The sequence below is a fragment of the Eublepharis macularius genome, chromosome 5 (assembly GCF_028583425.1).
Source record: "Eublepharis macularius isolate TG4126 chromosome 5, MPM_Emac_v1.0, whole genome shotgun sequence".
NCBI lineage: Eukaryota > Metazoa > Chordata > Lepidosauria > Squamata > Eublepharidae > Eublepharis > Eublepharis macularius.
Genome location: NC_072794.1, coordinates 6,665,716 through 6,687,333, shown reverse-complemented (window position 1 = coordinate 6,687,333; position 21,618 = coordinate 6,665,716). Strand labels below are relative to the sequence as shown.

Below are 21,618 nucleotides of genomic sequence, written 5' to 3'. Positions count from 1 at the left end.
CCTTCATGCTGAATAAAAGCTTTGTTAACTGGTATATTTGGTTAACCCTCCATCCCCAATTCCCAGTGGATGTCTGTTTACAAAGCTTCGACTGTATCAGCTTGGTAGGAGCAATTTTTCAGTTGGGGAGCAGTGTGAGCAGGGGGAGTGAAGAAGTCCATTTCTCCCCGAGTGATGGACTCTCTTTTCAGATTGCAACCTTGGTAGCTGCATTTTGTAGAATTTAGAAACAGCTGTGGGATAATGAATGTGTACAGGAAAAAAAGATCTCTTGCAGACACGCATGTTCTTGATTTTTTTAAACGGCCCCTTCTCTTCCTTCCTTCCTTCTCTTCCTGGAGGCTCGGCCCTACGAGGAAAGGCTGAGGGCCTTGGGAATGTTTAGTTTGGAGAAGAGAAGATTGAGGGGGAGACACGACTGCTGTCTTTAAATATTTGAAAGGCTGTCATTTGGAGGAGGACAGGGAGCTGTTCCAGTTGGCAGCAGAGGATAGGACCCGAAGCAATGGGCTTAAACAACATGCACAAAGGTACCGACTGGATATTAGGAAAAACTTTTTCACGGTCAGAGTAGTTCAAAAGTGGAATCAGCTGCCTAGGGAGGTGGTGAGCTCCCCCTCACTGGCAGTTTTCAAGAAGAGGCTGGATGAATACTTGTCAGGGATGCTTTAGGCTGATCCTGCACTGGGCAGCGGGTTGGACTAGATGGTCAGTATGGCCCCTTCCAACTCTGTGATTTTGTGATTCTATGACTTTTCCCCTCTAGTGTGCAACTGCAGTTTGCGCCCCCCCCCTCCCCCACATACACATTTAGGAATACAAAGTTTGCCTCGTGGGACTCCCTTAAGTCCCCAGATCCCAACATACCTCAGTTTTTAAGCGCTACTCCCTCCTCCATCAACTACATAAAGTCCTAGAGCTAAAAGTGATGTTCAAGGTAACTGCTTCTACTGCCAAACTGTAGGTTTCTCCTCGTGTTCAACTGAAATCTCCCCTCCTGAAATTTAAGCAAGGGAAGCCCATCCACTCCCTAGGAATTCATTCCATCATCAAACTGCTCTGTTAGGAAATTCCTTCCACGATTCAACTGAAATCTCCCCCCCCACCCCCCACTTTGCCGGGAACTTTAGTTCTTTAGTGTTGCCAACATCCAGGTGGGGCCTGGAGTTTTCCCAGAGTGACAACTGATCTCCAAACTACAGCAATCAGTTTTCACAAGAGAAAACAGCTACTTTGGAGGGTGGAATCCCTAACTGTACTCCTGTATCCCTTTGGCAATTTATTATTTCATATTTAGGAATCACCTTTCTAAAGCCGTCCTTAAAAAGAGACTCATAATGTCAAAACCAAAACCAAACTTATGCTCCTAATAAAGGCCCCAGAGGGAAAGAGGCAAAGAAGGTACCAACCTGGAACAATTGAGAATCCTTTACAAAACTTTTTCATTTTAAAGGAATTTTTTTTACCTTATTGCTACGTAGGTGAGCCCCCCCTTCTTCGGGATGGGTTGGGACATTGAGGCTCCCGTCCCCTTCCACACCAGGCAACTTCCCACAGAGCTACAGAGGGAGGAGAGAAAGCCAACAAACGGAAAAGTCTTTATAAAGAGACATAGAGGGTTCTTCATTTGAGCAGACCTTCTTGCCTGTTCACCAATCCCAAGACAGACAAAAATCAGAGCAACATTGCTTGAATGAAAAGCTATTCTGCTTCAGGCCACGGTGATTTTCAAAAGGGGAAGTATTCATGCTTAGCAGGTTTAAAGAACTATACTAGTCTCCTGTATTATTATGGGATGTTTGCATCCTGCCCATCTGAGAATTCAGCGCTGTGTTCAGGGTTCTACCTCCCACTGTTTTATTCTCACAACAACTCTTGCAAGGTAGGTTAGGCCAAAAGAGAGTGACCTGCTCTAGGTCAACTGTGAGCTTCCTAGATTTCAGCACTCTAACCTCTACACCAATCTGTTTACTGCAATAGGGTCCCACTTCTCTCCAAGTCTCACTGCCTACTTTCAATGTTGCCTTTTCCACCTGACCTACTTTGCTAGCCATGGGGGTGAAAGTTAGTGCCTGGAAACAGATTGTGTTTGGGGAGCCTGAAGCCATTCAGCGGAAAGAGTGCCCATGCCAAATGTACTTCCTGGTTTAGGGAGCCATCAGTGTTTTCACCACATCAACATTGCTCTGAAATCCCAATCTTCCTTTCAGACTTATTTGCATATCCAGCAACCAATACACTACTATGCTTAGTTAACAGGCCTGGAGACGAAACAAGTCAAGAAGGGACACAAAGTGAGACCAATAAACAGAACAGGTACTAAGTACATATTTTACATTGTGCATTTCAAGGACAGGACAATATATGTTGAATCACTTCCTAAAATATGTTAGCCATGTAGGACTTCTACCAAAAAAACCCCATTGTAAGTGAAATGACCGTTTTGACAGTATGCTTTTAAATTGATTTAACCATTCTGCTTTCCAATGGTTGATATGTATCCTTGTCTAACTGTGTAACAAATAAAAATAAAAGAGCCTCCCATTTCAGTCACTTTGTGGGCTAATTTGCCCAAGGAGTGCGTCAGCATGGTGTGGTGGTTAGAGAGTTAAACTGGAATTGGAGAGACCCAGATTCAAACCTCCACTTCACCAGAGAAGTTCACGGAGGAACCTCTGCCAGTGACTCCCTTTCAGCTTAATCTTCCTCACAGGGCTACGGTGAGGACGTAACGGGGAAAAGGAAAACCATATATGCTGTTTGGAAGAAAAGTGGGAGAAAAATGTGATCGATACCTGTGGCAGAGGTAAGAGTGTAGTCAGGGAGCCAACTGGTGCCAGGGAGGCACCTGACCCACAGCTGGCTTTTATGTTATCGAAAGGGAGCTGGTTCTTCTGGGCTTCTCTGCCCCAGCTTCCTTGGGTGAATCTTAAATCTCCTTTGCCATGCAGGACCATCTCCTCCCATTCAGCCTGAATCACCCCTTATATTCCACTTTGATTCAACAGAGTGCAGACTAGGGGCTTCTCTGCCACACCTAGAGACTTATTTGTCTTTTCTCACAACAACATTTCTTGCTTTTGGGGGGGGGGGGACATCTCACCTAAAGAAGAGTTTAGTGGAACTGGAAGGCTTGCCTATTTTGATGATGTTTCAGTTTGAGCCTCACAAAATGGCGTTGGTTATTTTGAGATTTTTTTTTTCATTTGGAAGGGATACCTCCCCTGCGTATCAAGATATGTCTGAGGGAAGTGAAGCACCTACTCTCTCTCTCTCACTCTCTCTCACTCTGGCTCTCTCTCTCTCTCACACATACACACACAACCTCACAGAGTTAACCTAAGCTCACAAGTATATGTAGAATTGACCAGCACCTTGATGCATTCTTGCAAAGAAGGTGGGATTTAAATGAAATGCTGGTAGAACAACACATGATTCCACAAAGGCAACTCGTTCCCATACTCTAGTCCTTCAGATCTGGATGGTCTCATTTGTATATTATTCAAATACTTTGCTGATTGTGCATATCAAGCACTCTAATTGCTGCATGGTCTACCAGCTGGGGAAGGATAAAGGAAGAGCAATGGTTACAAGAGAAAGGGAGGGAGGTGTCCTTCTTTGCTGGGAAACTTTCTTAGACCAAGGGTTCCCTGGAAAGCACCCAGGTAACTAACTGCCACTACTCAGGGTTCTCCAGACTGACCTGCTAAGAAGGTGTACTCTTAGTGCAATAAAGAAGTAACAGGGTGGAAACCCTGGACAATATCTTACAGCAACTATGTAGCATCCCACAGGGTTAGTATCAAGATTGTGTCAGGATCTGGCCTATTTTCTTCCCCTCCAGCAAAGCTGAGAAAAGGTACAGTGCGCAAGTTAGCTTCCTTCATTTGCAATAACAATAGAAGGGAGGCTTGTCTCTGAATGATTGGGTAGAAGGCCACCTGACCATTTTGCCTCCTGTCTCTAAATCAACAAGGGCTAGAAACCTGCTGTTTAAAAAATTAAAGCTGCAAAACCTGTCCAGAATCGAGACAAACCTTGAGCTACCAGGCAATCTGGCAATTCCATTCCAAAGATTTGTACCAGCCAAATGAAGTCATGACAGGTTCCTGGGAGCCTAAAGCATTTCATATGCAGAAGAGACTGCCTGTTGTGTCTCTGTATGATCTTATCATTCCAGCTCACCCTGCCTTCTCCCTCTCAGACTCTATCAGTTCAGCCACATCTCTGCACTGGTATCACTGAAGCACTCTGGCAGTATGAATGTACAATTCCTTGTCCTTCAAACAGACTGCGCTGTCCATTTCTGTCTCTTTCAAATCAGGAGTGCAACTCCTCCCCACACAGGCTCCCAAAGTTGTGGGATCCTCCAAGGGCCAGGATAGTTGAGACAGGAGATTCATATCACTCTTCCTTTCTGGAGCACTTAAGAATATCCAAAGACTGGAGGCCATTGCGCCAGGAAATGCCTACTGGAAGAGATTCAAATGCTCTTGCTTTGACCTGTGTGTGGTAAACACAAAACTCCGACCCCCTCAAAAACACACACACACACACACACACACACACACACACACACACACAGAGAGAGAGAGAGAGAGAGAGAGAGAGAGAGAGAGAGAGAGAGAGAGAGAGAGAGAGAGAGAGAGAGAGAGCTCCATTGAATCCAAGCTGACACAGCCTCCGAGCCAGTCTCCATCCCTTTGTTGGCCTACTTCCCATCTCCATGGCAACTGCCCCTTTTCCACTGGGGGCATGCACAATAGCCGAACTCTCCTGCTCGGCTTGGCATTGCCTGGGAGAGGAGAACAAAAAATCCTGCTGGTTTCTTGGTGGGATCTCCCGTTGCCAAGGGCCTCCAGTCCTTCACCAGAGGCCTCCATCCCTAGATACTTTGCTGCCTCCGTCAGTGTCATTCAGCACAGAGACTCTCCTTCCCTCTGAATTGTGTCAGAGAATGGGAAGCACTCGGGGGAGGGGCAGTGTTTTGAGGTACAAGTCACCACAAAGGAAATTTCCCAGGGGTTCCGAGCTGATCACTTCACAGATCTGTGTGGGGAGCCCTCCTTTGGCGCCAGGTCCTTGTACCAGGAGAAAGAGCTGCGCTTAGCTGAGGGGAGTGGTAAGATCCAGCCCAGAATGGATCTCTGCTTAATTAACTATTTATACATTTTTATCCAGCTCTGCTTCCAAGGAGTGCAAGGTGACAAACATGGCTCTTCATAACCATTTTCTCCTCACAACGACCCTTGAGGTTGGTCAACCTGAGAAAGACTGACGAGTGAGCTTCATCACTGTGTGATCTGAACATGAGTCTCCTAAGTCTTCACTTAATACTCTAACCACTCTACCACATTGGCTCTCTTAACCTCAAAGGGCTTAAGTTTGGCTTGGTTATGCCCTAAACCCTGAAAAATCATTTTCTTGGTTTCCATTTCAAATTAGTAACTACGAGCCAAGTTTGCACCATTCCTTCATTATCTTTCTCCACTCCATCCCACCACCCCGCCATCATCCAGCCCCCATTCTCTCCCTTCTTTGGCAGCTTGTGCAGTATAGTGGTTAGTGTTGCACTATGACTGCAAAGCCACAGGTTCAAATCATCCCACTCTGCCATGAAGTTCACTTGGGCCAGTAACTGTCGCTTAGCCTAACTCGTAGGACCGTCATGAGAATAAAACGGGGGAGGGGAGCATATTCGTCACCCTGAGCATTGTGGGTGAAGAGCAGGACCAAATCAATACATAATGCTTTGTTGATAATTCTTTTTCTCTCTCATCTTCTCTCAATCTCTTCAAAAACAAAGGTGCTACTCATGAGCTAGAAGCCCAGGCAAGCCCAGTCCCATCAGATCTCAGAAGCTAAGCAGGGTCAGCCTTGGTCAGTAATTGGATGGGAGACCTGCAACCAAGACCACGGCTGCAGAGCCAGGCAATGGCAAACCACCTCTGTTAGTCTCTTGCCATGAAAACCCAACCAGGGGTCTCCATAAGTCAACTATGACTTGACAGCACTTTCCACCATACTAGAAGCCATCCTTTATTTTCAGCTCTCTCTCTCTCGCTCTGAAAACATGAGAGCTAGAAACAGGACTTAAAAAATCCAATGGGAAAAAGAAAAACTTCCTCTACTTCTAAGGATGCTAAAACTCTCTCTAAGGATGCTAAAACTCTGAAGCCTCATTTTGCAAGTGTTGTTCTGGCCAAGGTGCAATCAAAATTTTGTTCACTTTAAAGGGGAGCAGCAGCAGCTAGAGTTTCCAGCATGGAAGTTGGGAAAACCTGGTTCAAATCTCCCGCTTTGCCAGGATGCTGCTTTCTTTCAGCCTAACCTACCCCACAGAGTGCCTGTGAGGATAAAATGTAGGACTATGCCACTGAGCTTGGGTTGGGATCTTGGTGGGCTTGGGTTGCCAACAGTCCAGAAGAAAAACATCCTCTCCTTTTAACAGAGGCTTAATGTGAGGGAAAGGGCAGCTGAAGCTTTTTGGAGATTAATAACAACAACAACAGCAACAACAACAAATGATTTATATACTGCCCACTCAGAGCGGCTTACAGAGTATGTCATTATCCCCACAACAAAACACCCTGTGCGGTGGGTGGGGCTGAGAGAGCTCTGAGAGAGCTGTGACTGACCCAAGGTCACCCAGCTGGCTTCAAGTGGAGGAGTGGGGAATCAAACCTGGCTCTCCAGATTAGAGTCCTGCTGCTCTTAACCATTACACCAAACTGGCTCTCATTCCATCAAGCCTCTATTAAAAGGAAAGTACTTCCCCCCCCCCCCCAGGTAGTTGGCAACCATACTTTGATCTCCCCGGAGAAGAACTAAGCCTACAATTCTTAACAACAAACTTTTATTGTATTTATGATCAAAGTATTTTGTTTTGTACTTTTCAAAGAACTATTTATCACCTTGCATGCTGTGGAAGTTCAGAGCTGCAAGCTTATGCACATTTACCTGGGAGTAAATCCCATTGAATAAAATGGGACTTGCTTTTGAGATAAAATGCATGCCATGGTACTGCAAGTGAGCTTTTTTTTGGGAGGGGGGGAACCTTCTAAGTGACTGACAGAAGTTGCACTGGGAGCAAATGGAGCCAATGCTCAAAAATCTTCTCTTGTTTCCCACACCCTGCAGCAAATTCCCAGCCAGATTTTGAGGCTCACAAGGGGTCAACGTCTGCTCCATAGATGGATGCTGAAGCACGTGTCAGGTTCTGGCAGTTCGATCCCCATCGTACTCCACTGCACACACTCCAATGTATGAGTTAAAGTTTCTTTATTAGAGATCCATCAGTATCAGCATACACAGAAAAGGGTATTGGCAGAAGTGATGTGTGTAAGGTTGGAGGGGTTAGTTATAGGGAGCGTTCCTGCCTGTGAGATAAGCAGCCCTCAGCTAGATAGGCCCCAAAATGCCACTTCCCATACTCTCAGAGGCTCAGCACATAATACAGAGCATAGAGAATACTCGTGGCAGATATGTAGACAGACATATATGACAACACGGAACATAAGGGAGCCCTGCTATTCTTTGTGGAACAAGCTGCAATTGGTAAGAGCATTACTTCCAGTGCAGTGCACCGCTCCCTCTGTGTGCCGGGAATTATCAGCATCAACCTGCTCTTTCTCCCCCTCTCAAGAAACAAGCAGTAGCCCAGCCCAACAATCTCCTTTCCGATTAAGCCAGTTCTTACATTGAAGGGGCCAGGGGGGAGGGGAGAAGAGGCTTTGCAGTTGATGATGAACTGTGGGGAGGAGGCCAAATGCCACATCTTGCTGTCCAACAGCAACCCAGTGCATCATCTCTGGCACATTGTGTGTGGTGACAGAGGGCACTGGAGGGGCTGGAATGGATCATCCACTATTTTCCAGTATCCCTGTCAGTAACAAGGGCTTAAGTTGGTTCCCCGTTTCCTGTTTGCAGTTCCTGGTTCCTTATTTTCTTCAGCCCAAGCTCAAATATGGATGCACTAAAAATAAGCCTGTTCTACAGCAGCTTTCAGAACACTGTCTGTTCCTGGGCTGTAGAAGCTGGGTTGGTCCAAAGCTTTTTTTGGCGTGCTGAATTTTTAAAACGTTATCCATATTTGTAGCTAGACTGGCAAATAAGGGCCAGGAACTGCAAACAGGGAATGGACTTCAGTCCTGTCCATCATGACAGGAGTGCCCTGGAATTTTCTGTGCAAGGGATCACTCCTCCGGCCAGCTATGCTGTTTAACAAAACAATCTATACAGCACACTTGTGCTGTAACAGATGCCTGGGAAGCCTCAGAGGAAGAGGCGGGATGTATGAGCAATGCAGACCATGGTGCACCACAAGCGGAGAACACAGGACAACACCGGTGCTTGAAATTCAGATGAACCCCAGGGAGCCCCAGGGAGCAATCCCAGCCATTTACTCCCTTGCCTCCAGGGCTGGATGATCACAGGACAGCTTTTTGCCTACCCCTCCTCATTTTCCAGCATCTGGGCAGGTTCTTACCTGGGGCTGAGCCTGCTGCACTTTATCTTGGGCTTCCATTAGCTCTTTGTCAATCTGTTCCAGCCGAGATGCTCGAATCTGCAAACAGGCAAGATCTCAGGCCAAATTCCATCCATGGGCAGGCAAAGGGGGCTTCTCATTTGGTCCACAATTTCAAAGCCGTACCCCGTCCTGTCCCCTTATTTGGTGTTTTGGGCACACAGGCCAATGGATCTTCCCCCCTCCCCTGGCCAATAATATAATTTGTATTTAAAGATATAAGTAAATTGAAAAGACACTGGACAATTTACCACTGTACCATAACACTGAAAATAAGACTTTTGAGAGTTAAATGATCCATCTTAAAACAGATGGGATAAAAGAAAAGGATCATATCAACTCATCAGAGCTAGAAACTTACTTTTTTTAGAAAAATGAAAGCGGCAAATTTGGGCCAGCACAGGGTGGCACGTCTAGATAAAACCTATGCAACCGGGCTCTTCGGCAAATCTTTAGGCCCAAGACGATGTTAACCAACACGAGGAAAGAGGAGCACACAGGTGCGAGACAGGCAGTCCCCACCCCTCACAGTCCTGGCAAACCAATGTTCTGACAGCCTCCCTGGCGGAAAGATGCAGGTGTGTATCCTGCCACGCTTTCCATTTCCTCCTCACCTGTGCTCTTTGCACCATCTCATCAGTTGTACCAAAACGCTCCTCCATCAGCGTGCGGATGTGCTGGGCTTCAAATTCCAGCTGTTGGCGGATCAGGTCCATCTGCATAGAGAACTGGATGGAGAGAGGGAGCACAAAGTAGAATTAGCAATGCAAACAGTGATCTACAGGCTGGTCTCTCTCGCCTTCAGATGACGCCCCCAATCAAAGTTCAGATCTCCTCTTTAGCAGAGACATGCAAAGCGACCTTATAGTAAGTCAGACTGCCCCCTCCCCAGTCCATGTAGCCCGGTAGGGTCTGCTGTGATCGTCAGAGGATCTCCAGGATCTCAGGCAGAGAAGGGTCCAGGTGAGATCCTTTAATTGCAGAAGCACGGGACTGAAATGGGGACCTTCTTTATGCAAAGCAAGTGCTTGACTGCTAAGCTGTGGGCCTTCCCTTCAGACTCTGTCCAGCCCTTGGAAGAGCTCCTTCATTTTTCTGAGCTATTCTGTCTTTCCTACTCAAACTATTTTTGAGCTGGATTCTCAAGCAAACCCTCCTTGTTTGCATCTGGCTTGCAAACTGTTAAATTCACCTATGCTTAACTCATCTTTCTTATTCTATCCATAGTGATCAATGTTTAGGGCTTTGGGAAAAGTATCGAAAGCAAAAGCTCCTGAAACCAGAAATGCTCGAACACAGCTTACATAAGGTAAGGTTTTGGTTCGCAGATGCTTTTTCTCTTCAAAAAGTGGCTCTCAGAAATAAAAATCGTAACATCAGAACTTGATTGGGGCCCAAATTTTATACGGTTGCAACTTTTTTGCTTTTTCATGGCAGCTGAACCTGTCGCCCCACCCCCGCTCCAGAACCAGAACTTGGGAAGTGTTGGGCCTGCACTGTCAAACACCCAAGCGGGCAACTGACCGTCTCTACTTGAGGGAGTTCATCCAGGCGCTTGGAGAGGCTCTGCAGCTGTGTGTAATACCACAATTTCTCTTTTTCCTCCTTTTCAATCTCGGTCAGCAGAAAGCACCTGGGGGGAAAAACAGCAATCAGAGAAGGAAGGAACGGGGTAGAAACAGTCAGAAAAACCGTCAAGGAGACTAGGGAGCCAGAGGGAGGGGTGGCAAAAAGGAGTTGGTGGGCTCTGGTTTTGCAGGCCTCTCCTCTCAGGACCAAACCAGTCGTGATGGCGCCCACAGGTCTGCCCTGGGGCCGCTGTCACTATTTTAATAACTTTTTATTTATAAACTTTTACAACAACGACATGCTAAATGATAACAATACAACTATAACTTTGTTCCAAACATTATTACAATACTAGTTATATGAGAAATAACTTAATTACAAATCCAAAATGATTAATATAAATAAAAATCAATATATTTCTTAGGCACAGTAGTCTCTTTAGAGTTATATTTTGTGATGTAGTTCAAAAAGGGGAGCCATCTCTCAACAAAGAAAGACTGATAATTAGGATTTTCTGATGAGGCTATTTGATCAGTTATATTGTCAGATATTAAGAGATCCCAACTTTTTTGTATCCACTGTCTAATAGTAGGAATTTTATCACTCTTCCAATTTTGGGCTATTGTTGTCTACATTACTTTCTGTATATTCAAAGAAGGGATACCATTTCTCCACAAAGTTAGTATGATTAAGTAATGATCTGCATAGTATAACTTATCATTTATTTTCCCTATTACATACAAAGCCCTTCACGGCCTTGGTCCAGCATACCTACGGGACCATCTCCCTCCCTATGTCCCTCCACGGCAGCTTCGCTCATCTGAACAAAATCAAAAAGAGTCCAGTAGCACCTTTAAGACTAACCAATTTTATTTTAGCATAAGCTTTCGAGAATCAAGTTCTCTTCGTCAGATGCCTGATAAAATTGGTTAGTCTTAAAGGTGCTACTGGACTCTTTTTGATTTTGCTACCACAGACTAACACGGCTAACTTCTCTGCATCTATGCTCATCTGAACAGGGTCTCTTGCAGGAGCCAGCCTGTACATGGGAGAAATCGACAGCAGCCCATACACAGGCTTTCTCTGTGGTGGCTCCCACCCTGTGGAATGGCCTGCTTGAGGAGGTCAGGAGAGCCCCCACCCTCCTGGCTTTCCGCAAACGATGCAAAACTGAATTATTCAAAAAGGCCTTTTTTCTCAGCTAAGAGGGCGGTATTGTAGGAAAGGGATCCCAGATGTTAGAAACATCTGGGAGTTAGAAACCATAGATTTCACCATTATGTTGCCTTACGTATTATCTGTTCCTTTAAATATGTACTCCTATATCCTACCTGTGCTTTATGTTGTTCAATGTAAGTCCTAGAATTGATTATGTTCTGTTTCAGCAATTCCTCAACCCCGTACTGGATCCTTGCTAATACTATATCTTTGTAAACTTATATTCTTTTACCCCATGACATTGTTTATGGAAATGTTCTTGAAACTGTATGGAAATGCCTGCCCTTGTCCTTGCCACCTAATTGTACTAATCTCACACTATGTAATCCGCCTTGAGTCTCAGTGAGAAGGGCGGAATATAAATAACATACATACATAAATAAATATTTTAGAAAACCATTTATCTGTTGTTGGGAGCTGTTTCAATTTCCAATATGATGCAATAATGCTTTTTGCTGCTACCAACAGGATAATTATAAGGTCTCTTCTGATCTTGAGTATAGGGATATTTTCCCATTGGTTGAGAAAAATTGTTTTTGGTGCCAAGGGAACATCATAACCAGTTATACTCTACTGCTGTTAACATTAATGACACTATATCTATTCTCTGAGTTGGTACATTATTGTCCTTCCAAAGATTCAACAATATCGTTTCAGGTTTACGTTGTATTATGGTGCCTATTGTTTTATCTATAATTGAGATGACTTTGTCCCAATATGCTTGGATCTTTGGGCATGTCCATTTACTGCCGCTATTTTAAAGTGATTTAAAAATGCTGTGAGGGCCCAATCCTGATTAGGCCTGCAGCTTGGTGGGCTGAGACACTTGAAAAGGTGCAGCAAAAAGGAACAAGAGCATCTCAGCCTGTCACATTATGGGCCCGATCCCTCGCAGCATTTTTAAATCGTTTTAAAATGGGGGCGGCATTCATGGGTCTAACACGTGGACACTGTCACATCTAGTTTGGCCCCTAAAGGATCTTCCGTAGCTGGTGATGGGAAATGACATTTTGTGCTGAGATCCTGGGGGTCTGCTGCCAGGCAGAACAGTCAATCCTGAACTGGATGGATCTGTGATCTCAGGCAGCTTCCTAAATTCACGGACAAAATCTACAGTTATGCTTTTCTCTCACTAGCCAAGCCAGAGTGTGCTCTTTGCATGTGGAAGGTTCCATATTCCAGTTCTGTTGGGGAAGGGTCTTTCTCTGCCTGAGACTCCGAACAGCCAGACAGTGCTAAGCGAGATGTAAGGCAGCTTTGTATGAGACGAGTCTGGAGAGATGGATAAGAACAGCCAGTATGTCTGGAAAGAGGAAGGGCAAGCAACATTCAGAGGCTGGCAGGAGACAGCCAACATGGACTTGGATTGGGGAGATTGGCTCCAATCCCTGGCCCCCTGGACTACCTTAGTACTACTGCTTTCCCTCAGCCTAGCCTACCTTTCCAGACTATCAGAAGGATGAAATGAAGGAGGCGAAAACCACAGATACTGCTCTGAGCAGGAAAAGCAGGATTAACTGGGAGACAGAGAGGGGAGAACGAGAAAGGGCTTCCTCCAAATGTCATCTTGAATGGAGGGCCACGAGAAGGGGAAAGGCGTCAGGAAGGCCCAGTAGCCCCACCCACCACCTACAACCTCCTCCATTCTTTACCTCTCCCGGTCCAGCTCCTCCAGGAGCCGCAGGGTGGCCCGGCTCAGGTCTCCCAGGCTCTCTTTCCTTTGCAGCGTGGATGAGTGGGCAGGGCTGTCCTCAGTGCTGTGTCCTGGGCACATGGGATCGGAGACCAGGGCTGGAGGCTGGAATTTCAGGTTGTACAGGCTGGTAATGTCCATCTGTAGAGCTGCAGGAGGAGGAAGAAGCACAGCAAAAAAGAAGCGGTGTAGTCATTTTAGCATTTTAGGTCATAACTATCCATCTAGCATGACAGCTGCTGTAGCATAGTGGTTAAGGGGCTGGGCTGCCAGTTTGAATTCCACGATTGCCATGAGCTCAGCAGGTAGCCTTGAGTAAGCCACTCCTCTCAGCCCAGCTCCACAGTTGTATTGCGGGGATAATAATTACACTTACTTTGTTCACCACTCTGAGTGGGCACTAATCTGTCTAGAAAAGCGGTAAATAAAATGGTTGTTATTTAATTGTTCTATCAAATAGTAATCAGAAGTATGAAAGCTGCAAAACCCAGTAACCCACAAACAAGAAAGGAGGAAACAACCCATACGTGTAGAAAATATGACTATGTAAATTAATCAAATAAGGCACAGAAAGTTGAGAGCTTCAGCTTCAGCCATGTCGGTCTGCAGTAGAAGAGAAAGATTAAAGATCAACTAGATTTCCAGGCATTCACAACAGCACCTGAACATTTATGAAGCAGCACCTCCCCACCCGACAGACAGCATCCTCCCCCACACTATTGGAAGGCTTTAGGGGGGCTTTTTGAAAAAATCTGGCCTCGGATATGTCCATATAGCAAAGTGTGTATCATGTTCTCTGAATTCACAGCTTTCATTTTAAAGGAAGTCTCTAGCCCCTTTGTCCTGTATGCCAGCACACCTGCCAACATTGTGTTATCCATTTTGTGCTGATCATAACTGTTTGCTAAGGTGGTATTCTGTATAAATCATCTGAGAGTGTGTTAACTGCTAACATGTAATGTACTGGGCCAGCGGGGCCTTTCTGTTATCTGTTGAAAGTATTTGCTTTTTCACTTTTGGAGCAAGTGTCCTTGGATGCAAGCTGCGGGCAGCGAGCGATGTATCTTTTCTCAGAGACTGGGATGATTTCATTCTGTACTCAGTCTAGCCTAAACTAATCCGTTCCCATGTAACTTTTTGGGGTTTTGCACCAGAATGTCAATGAATCCAAAGAACGGGAAGTTTCCCTATAATTAGTAGTGTCCATTTTTGAATAGTCTCTTCTGCCAATTGCTACCTTTGTGTGATCGCCCTGAACTGAATGGATCTCTAATAAAGTTGCTTCAACTGGAACACTTGTGTGTTAACTGTGGAGAACTTGAAGAGACCTAACTGCCAGGGACTGACACCCTTTCATTGTGGAGATACAAGAGAAAAGGCATTTCATTTTTAAAAACAAAACCTGGGAATTCAGAGGCTCTATTGGATAGATCACTATTATGCTATAGTGATATGTCAGTTGTTAATATTGTTTAAAATATGATATATGGTGGGAGCAGGGCTAATGCAAGGAAAACAGTACTAAAGTGGGCAGGATCTGAAAAAACACACACCTCTCCCATCCACACAGCAGACACTTCTTGACTGTGATCTTTCCCAAAATAACAAAGTGGGGGGAAATATGGAAAGTGAATAATTAGGTATGATATTGGGTGGATTCCCCCCCCAAAAGCTCCACTTTGAATGTGAAGCAGGAGAAAAACAACCAATGTTTTGAACTTTTGATTCTCAAGTGAAGAAGAAAGAAAAACCAGTCCCAAGAGAGAATCCTGGATAGAAGATGGGGAAGTCCAAATTGTTCTCTTTTCCAGATTCCTGTAACCCTCACCCAGTTTGTCACACATAGTTCTTCATTGTCAGTAATTTCTCTTTTGCGCACTACTATATCAAGCTTTTAATCCTATCTTTACAATCTAGTTTAAGGACTAGAAACTTGGTTGAATGCGGAGGTGTTCCCAGCAGCAAACCTCTGGGAGGCATTTTGTCTAGAATCCTGTGGCATCCACACAAACTCCCTCTGCGCTTCCACTCACCTTTGAGCTGGTCCAGAACCTCCATCTGCCCTGAAGAGACCATGACTTTGGCTTCCTGCTCCAGTTTGCCCTGCAAATGTTTCAGCACTTCCTGATGCGGAGAAAAACACAGACCTGAGAGCGTGTTCCCTGGGAGGGAAGACCACGGAGCGTGGGGATCTTTTGGGTGGAGGAAACAAAGATGACGGTGTGGAGGCATGAGAAAGCTTCAGGAAATTACATGTAACTTGTTTTCAGTGGGCTTAGACCGGAGTAACTCTTCTTAGAATTGCATTGTTTGTCTCCCAGAATGCCAGAAGTAAATGAAGCCAATGTCAGCAGCAACACACAATGCATAATTAACTTGTGGGAATAACTGCCACAGGACGAAGCAACAACTACAAGCTTAGATGACTTTCCAGGGGGATTTATATGCAAGTGAACAGAGGGCAGATATGCTCAATGGCTACTGGTCATGATCAGGGCTTTTTTTCAGGAGGAACGCGGGGGAACGGAGTTCCAGAACCTCTTGAAAATGGTCACATGGCTGGTGGCCCCGCCCCCTGATCTCCAGACAGAGGGGAGTGGAGATTGCCCTCTGCGCCGCCAAGCGGCGCAGAGGGCAATCTCCACTCCCCTCTGTCTGGAGATCAGGGGGCGGGGCCACCAGCCATGTGACCATTTTCTCCGAGGGCAACCCACTGAGTTCCACCACCTCTTTTCCTGGAAAAAAAGCCCTGGTCATGATAGATAAAAGAAACGTCACTGTTCAGAGGTAGTATACCTCCCAACGCTAGAAGGCGCTCTGCTTTCCTGACACTATTGGTGGGCTGGCCACTGTGAGAAGCAGAATGCTGGGATAGACGGGCCCGTTGATAGATCCAGCAGGGCTGTTTTTAAGCTCTTAAGCTAGAAAACGTTCTGAATGGAATTTTAAAGACAGTCAAAGTCTGCATTCGGTCTATAGAAAGAAGGGCTCTGGGGTTCAGGTAAATCTGAAAACCGCCTCCTTCTAGAACCCCCATCGCTGAATCCCAGGTCCATAGGAGCTAGAGTTGCCAGTCCCCTGCTAGGGGCGGGGAATCCCCCGCTTCCACCCTCCACTGTCCACCCCTGCTTACCTGGCCAGCAGGGGGGACGCGCCTCCCAGGGTGCGCTCCCGCGCTCCACAGTGGCCCAATTTGGGCTCATTAGGGCCGAATCCAGGAGGATTCGGGCCCCTGCAGAGTGCTGGAGTGCTTCCAGGGCGGCATCGCTTCCTGGAAGGACATCTAAAGGGTGGGTGCCGGGCCTCCAAACCTCCTGCCCAGAGGTTAGGGGGACCTGGCAACCCTATCAGGAGCAGTTTTCTTAGTGGTGCTGGAAAAGCACTCTGCATGTGCTCAGAGGCACCCTGCATTATTTCACATATTGTTAAGTCAGTCTCTGGTAAATGGAGCGGGGCTCCATCTACTAAAACTGTCTCCCCCTTTGAAACGCCCACCCTCCTCACTGCAGTAATATTTTAAAACAATGACCAAATTCTGCACAAAAGAATTCTCAAATTCTGCAACCAGTGTAAATTTGCCTAAATTGTTCCCCTTCTGCAAGTTGTGGAGAAAAGCAAGGCAGAACCCTGAAGTCTGCTCCTGCACAGCGTAGTCGTCACGAGGGCTAGAAACCTAAGTATTTTAAAAGCCAAGATTCTCAGAACATGGCTCCCTGTAGTGATGGTTGTTCAGGAGGATTTTACCCATGGCTTTCACAGGGATGCTGTTTTCTAAACAAAGTTATGGGAACAAGACTGGCCTGGCTGGACAGGGCAAAGGTCCGTTCACTTCGTATTCTGCAGACATTTGTAGGCCCTCTGAACTCCGCTGGTTGCAGGTTATCTTCCCCCCACCCTCTTCCAGTTCCTCACCTTCATATCTGAAGTTTCATTTTCCAGTTTGGAGAGATGATTAGAGTTGTCCTCCAGTTCCCTGCGGAGATGCGTATTCTCCTTTTTCAGCGCCTCCACCTGCCTCACCAGTTGGTCATAGGACGCTACCGATCCAGACATTTTCAGCTCTTCCATTGACTAGGGATGGACAGAAAGAGGGAGATGGGAAAAGAAGCACCGGAGGCACTGATGCCAAATCTCACCGCTGGGCTTGCAAGCGGCCACTTGCCTGCTTGCCTGGGGTGGACAAGGAGCATGACCAGCCTCTCTTAAGCCACGGACTCTTGTAGATATGCTGGGGCAAGAATATGTACAAAACAGTACCAAGACTAACAGATTTATTGTGCCAGAATGTGAACCCACTTTCATCCGATGTACAAAACATCATTTCTTAGCTGCAAAGGGAGAAAAACTTGTAAACACTGGGAGTGTGAAGGCAGTAAGGTGAAAGAGGTTCAGCTGGGGACATCTCTAGAAAAAATTCAAAGGCATACAATAAGATAAGTGTAGTCACAACAGCAGACACCAGCATTACCATGATCTTCCTAGAGGGATAATCATTTTTGCACGTTGCCTTAAAGAAGCAAAAACTGATGACGGCAGAAGCTTTTGCAAGCCCTGTTTCTGGTGTGCTGCATCCAGTTGGCAGATTTTACACACAAACACACAGGTGCAGACAGGAAGAGGTTGGGAAAGTATTATTATAAGGCATGAATGTTATATCACATTGTCCGGCACACTGGGCTTGTGGATTTTGCAACCTATTTCAGGGTGGGCTGTAGGATATGTTGCAATTTGACCCAGAGCTCCCAGTGGGGCTAGTCCCTCCAAAATCCCTGGCACCATGTGTTTGCATTACAGAGAAATGTAAAAAATTACAGAGAAATGTAAAAAGCAATTAACAAAAATAGAATTTCTAAAAAGAACCCGGGGTGGGTGGGGGTTGATTATGCCATGTCTTGGAAGTGCTGCCTCCGCCAGATAGCACATGGGAAGGGAACTGATGATAGTTACTCAGCTGCACTTTGCACATGCTCAGGTACATACTCATTCCTCATTCCTATAACAACAATAACATTCAATTTATATACCGCCCTTCAGGACAACTTAATACCACACTCAGAGCGGTTTACAAAGTGTGTTATTATCGTCACGACAATCCCTCTGCGAGGTGGGGGGGGCTGAGAGAGCTCTGAAAGAGCTGTGGCCGCCCCAAGGTCACCTAACTGGCTTCAAGCGGAGGAGTGGGGAATCAAACCCCTCTCTCCAGATTAGAGCCCGGCTGCTTTTAACCACTACACCAAACTGGCTCTCCTGGATTGAGTTTAGGGGTGGAAAACCAAGCCTCTACTAAGCCTGTATCCCTAACTCTGTGTGTGTTTAAAATTGAAGAGCCTTCTATGCTGCCCTCCCTTTTCTGGGAGCGAAGCGTCTCCAAAACAGCCAACACATTCATGCCATCAACATTAACCAAGGGTACCTACCTTGGGGCCTGAGATGCTCAGGAGAAAGATGGACATATAATGTTTTTGAAATAAATAAATACCAATAAATGAGAGCTGAGGCAGGTGTCCTCTGAATGCAGGGGGCAAGGTGCTGGGCAGGGCTGTTGCCTTCGGGCCTGGCTTGAGAGCTTGGGAGGAGGGCAAACTGGTTGCCCCCCACTAGACACCAGCTGGACTAGATGGGCTTTGGATCGGATTCAACCCAGGCATTCTTGGAAGCCAAGTTTCAGCCCCCATGGAAACCGCCCGCCCGTCCCCTCCTCTCGGAGACCCTCCATTGTGATTCTCCCGCCTTTGTGTGAATCGCTGGCTGCATCCGAACAAAGGTCCATCTAGCTGAGCGCTCAGCCTGGAGCTTCCCAGTTTGCCTCTGGGAAGATGAGTGGCATGATGCGAGAAGTGGCAGCGCCTCCCTTTGTCTGATCCCAACCCCTCATCCTCAGGGATATCCTGCCGCTGAACATGGAGGTTCTCTTCAACACCTCAAAGCTAAACAGCTACCGAGAAGCTCCAAGAGGCTGTTTTGTCCTACCTGCCCCCATTCCTTGATACAAGCAGGCCATCTCTTCCCTCCATCCACACTCCCCAACTCACACCCGTCACCCCCCGAGTAACCCAGAACAGCATCCAGATCACCTGTTTCCTAAGCCTGGGCTCATTTACCCCCGGTCATAAAGGGAGCGCCCCTGGGCATGTGCAGAGCGCCGGGCCGAGCAATCCCCGGGGATATGGAATCCCGCCCCAGTTCGGAAAGGCGGCGAAGCGGTCGAGGGGCGCGTGCTCGCGTGGGGGGGGGGGTCCCCTTTGCACAAAGGCCTCCGCTCCCCCCCGCCGCCGCCTCTTTGTCTCTCCGGCGCCCCCTTTGTCCCCTCCCCGCCTCCCTCTCGCCTCCCCCCCCCCTCGGCTGCGCCGACAGCCTTGCAGGCGCCCGCGGGCTCACCCACCGTGGTCCGCGGGCGGTAGGTGCGGGGCAGCTAGCCGCGCTCCGCTCAGGCCACCCGGGGGGGCCTCTGCTGCGGCTTCGGCCCGCCGCCCCCGGCTGCCCCCGCGCCCATCCTGCGATTTCTGCCCGGCCTCTGGGAGCGCGTCCTGCGATCCCGCTCCGCGCTCGGCGGAGACTCCCTGCGCTCCCCTCCCGCCGCCGCAACGCAACGCGAGGCGGGCCGGGCTTTGTCTACCTCGCCTCAGCGCCAAGGACGGGAGGTGGCCTTGCCAACATCCCGGCGGGGCCTCGACTTCTCCCGGAATCACAACCGAGCTCCAGGCCGCAGAGATGGAGGTTTGGAAAGGTGGCATTAACCTCCTCCCGGCTCCACCCCAGATCTCCAGGAATCGCCCAAGCTGGAGCTGGCAATCGAGATCTCTCTTCTCCAAGAGGTCTGCCGCAGGAGACCCCCACGGCCTGGGCTGGGGCGAGGCAGGCCGGGCCCCGGGGGTGGGGTGCGGGGAAGGAGCAGGAAAGCCTTCCCCGGAATGCCCAGGCAGGCCGCTGCATTTTTTGCGCGGGCGCTCCGCTGCGGGGAACCCTTCCCAGCACATTGCCGCCTCGCGTGACTTCGGGCTGAAAGGGCAGGCAGGCAGCGTTGCGAAATGCAGCAGGTCCCAGAGGGGCCCAGTTTTTTAAAGAATCGCAAACTAGACCCTGTGCCATGACCTTCCATAGCACTGGACGAAGAATAAAACTGCACGAAGAAGGAGGGCAAGCACGAGCGGGACTATTTCCACTCTGGGGAGGGGTGTAGCCGGTGTAGCCGAAAGAAGCAGAAATCCAGAACTCATTCAGAAATCCAAACATTCAGAAACATTCAAGGCAAGAGCTCCTCCTCGTTTGAACACACAAAGCTCCCTTAATGCCAAGTCAGACGCCTGTGGCTCTCAGGCAAAACAAAGGCCTTGCCCTGAGACTTGTCCCCTGAAATCCCCTCGCTGGAGATGCGGGGTGGTGGATTTGAACCCAGACCTTTCACATTCAAAGCAGGTGCTCTGCCATTGGGCCCCTCCTTTTTCAAGTCAGGCAGCTTTAGTCACCCGCCGCATACTTCACATGACCCCACACAATTAAAAAAACACTGTTAATTAATATTATTTGCCCAGAGAGAAGAAGAAAAGCAGTTTTGAAGTTTGGACCCGTATGAAGATGATTAAGCCGCATTCGCTGACATCACAAACCATCTATTTATTCCTTTATTACTTCAGTTGTACTGACATTTTCAAATGGTTTTTAAACAAATAACCCAAACAACATTATCCCACCTACCTAACCCACCGAAATGAGGCTGAGTCAGATATTTTCTTCAAAAGAAGTTGTTTAGGGGCTGGAAATGCAATCTGGTCAATTATATCCTTGTTTCTAATTTTATCCAGGACAGATTTTTCATAGGCCAAAACCATCCCACAGGACACACACTCACCAGGACATATCAAGCCACACCATCAACTCTAGGACCGCTTTGAGCCGACCTTGCTTCTGGGCCCCCCTTCTCCTCTATGCCCTTGCTGAAACCCCCTCCCCAGTGGCCCCCATCACCACTACCACTCCGCCTTTATCCGGTCCCTTTGCTGGTCTTTCCAGTGGAGATCAGACCAGGGAATCTGCTCACTGCTCTACTTGGAGAGGAAACCCAGGGACTTAAGCTGGGGGAGAGGGAGGAACAGGGACCCTAGATTGGGGTCCAGAAGTCCAGAGGAGCCAGGAACTCAGGTTTTGCTAGCTCATTACCAGGAGAGGGACAATGAAATGACAACTGTCAGCATTCATGCTTCAGGATGCCTCCATATCTCCGTGGACTGTTAGAGTATCTGGGACAACCAGCATCCTGCACTAGTGGCTGCTGGCCAGGCCTGGCTCCAGAGTGGAGATCCTAGGCCTGAAATCTGGTTACGATTCTTTTGCTAGGAATGATACCCAGGGTCTCTTTTTCAGGTTCCTTGTAGTCTAGTGGGAGTGCTAAAACTCCAAGCTTTCTGTACATCAAATAAAACATTTTGATTGCCCTAACCTGCATAGCCCAGGCATGGCCAATCTTGTCAGATCTCAGAAGCTAAGCAGGGTTGGCCTTGGTTAGTAATTGGATGGGAGACCTCCCGTGAACATCAGGGTTGCAGAAGCTGGCCATGGCAGACCATCTCTGTTAGTCTCTTGCCTTGAAAACCCCAGCGGGTGTTGCCATAAG

General features: G+C 47.5%; 1 protein-coding gene across 1 annotated transcript in view; it reads right to left on the bottom strand.

Annotated features, from left to right (window-relative positions):
* Positions 1-17,075, bottom strand: part of APC2 (APC regulator of WNT signaling pathway 2) — a 34,694-nt gene extending 17,619 nt beyond the window's left edge. Inside the window, exons 1-7 of the mRNA XM_054979619.1 lie at positions 16,920-17,075; positions 15,041-15,131; positions 12,967-13,156; positions 10,052-10,160; positions 9,142-9,255; positions 8,489-8,566; positions 1,467-1,559 (exon numbers count right to left, since the gene is read on the bottom strand). Coding sequence (XP_054835594.1) covers positions 1,467-1,559; positions 8,489-8,566; positions 9,142-9,255; positions 10,052-10,160; positions 12,967-13,156; positions 15,041-15,131; positions 16,920-17,075 — 831 coding nt within the window. The remainder of the gene's footprint in view (positions 1-1,466; positions 1,560-8,488; positions 8,567-9,141; positions 9,256-10,051; positions 10,161-12,966; positions 13,157-15,040; positions 15,132-16,919) is intronic.
* Between the last annotated feature and the right edge of the window lie 4,543 nt (positions 17,076-21,618).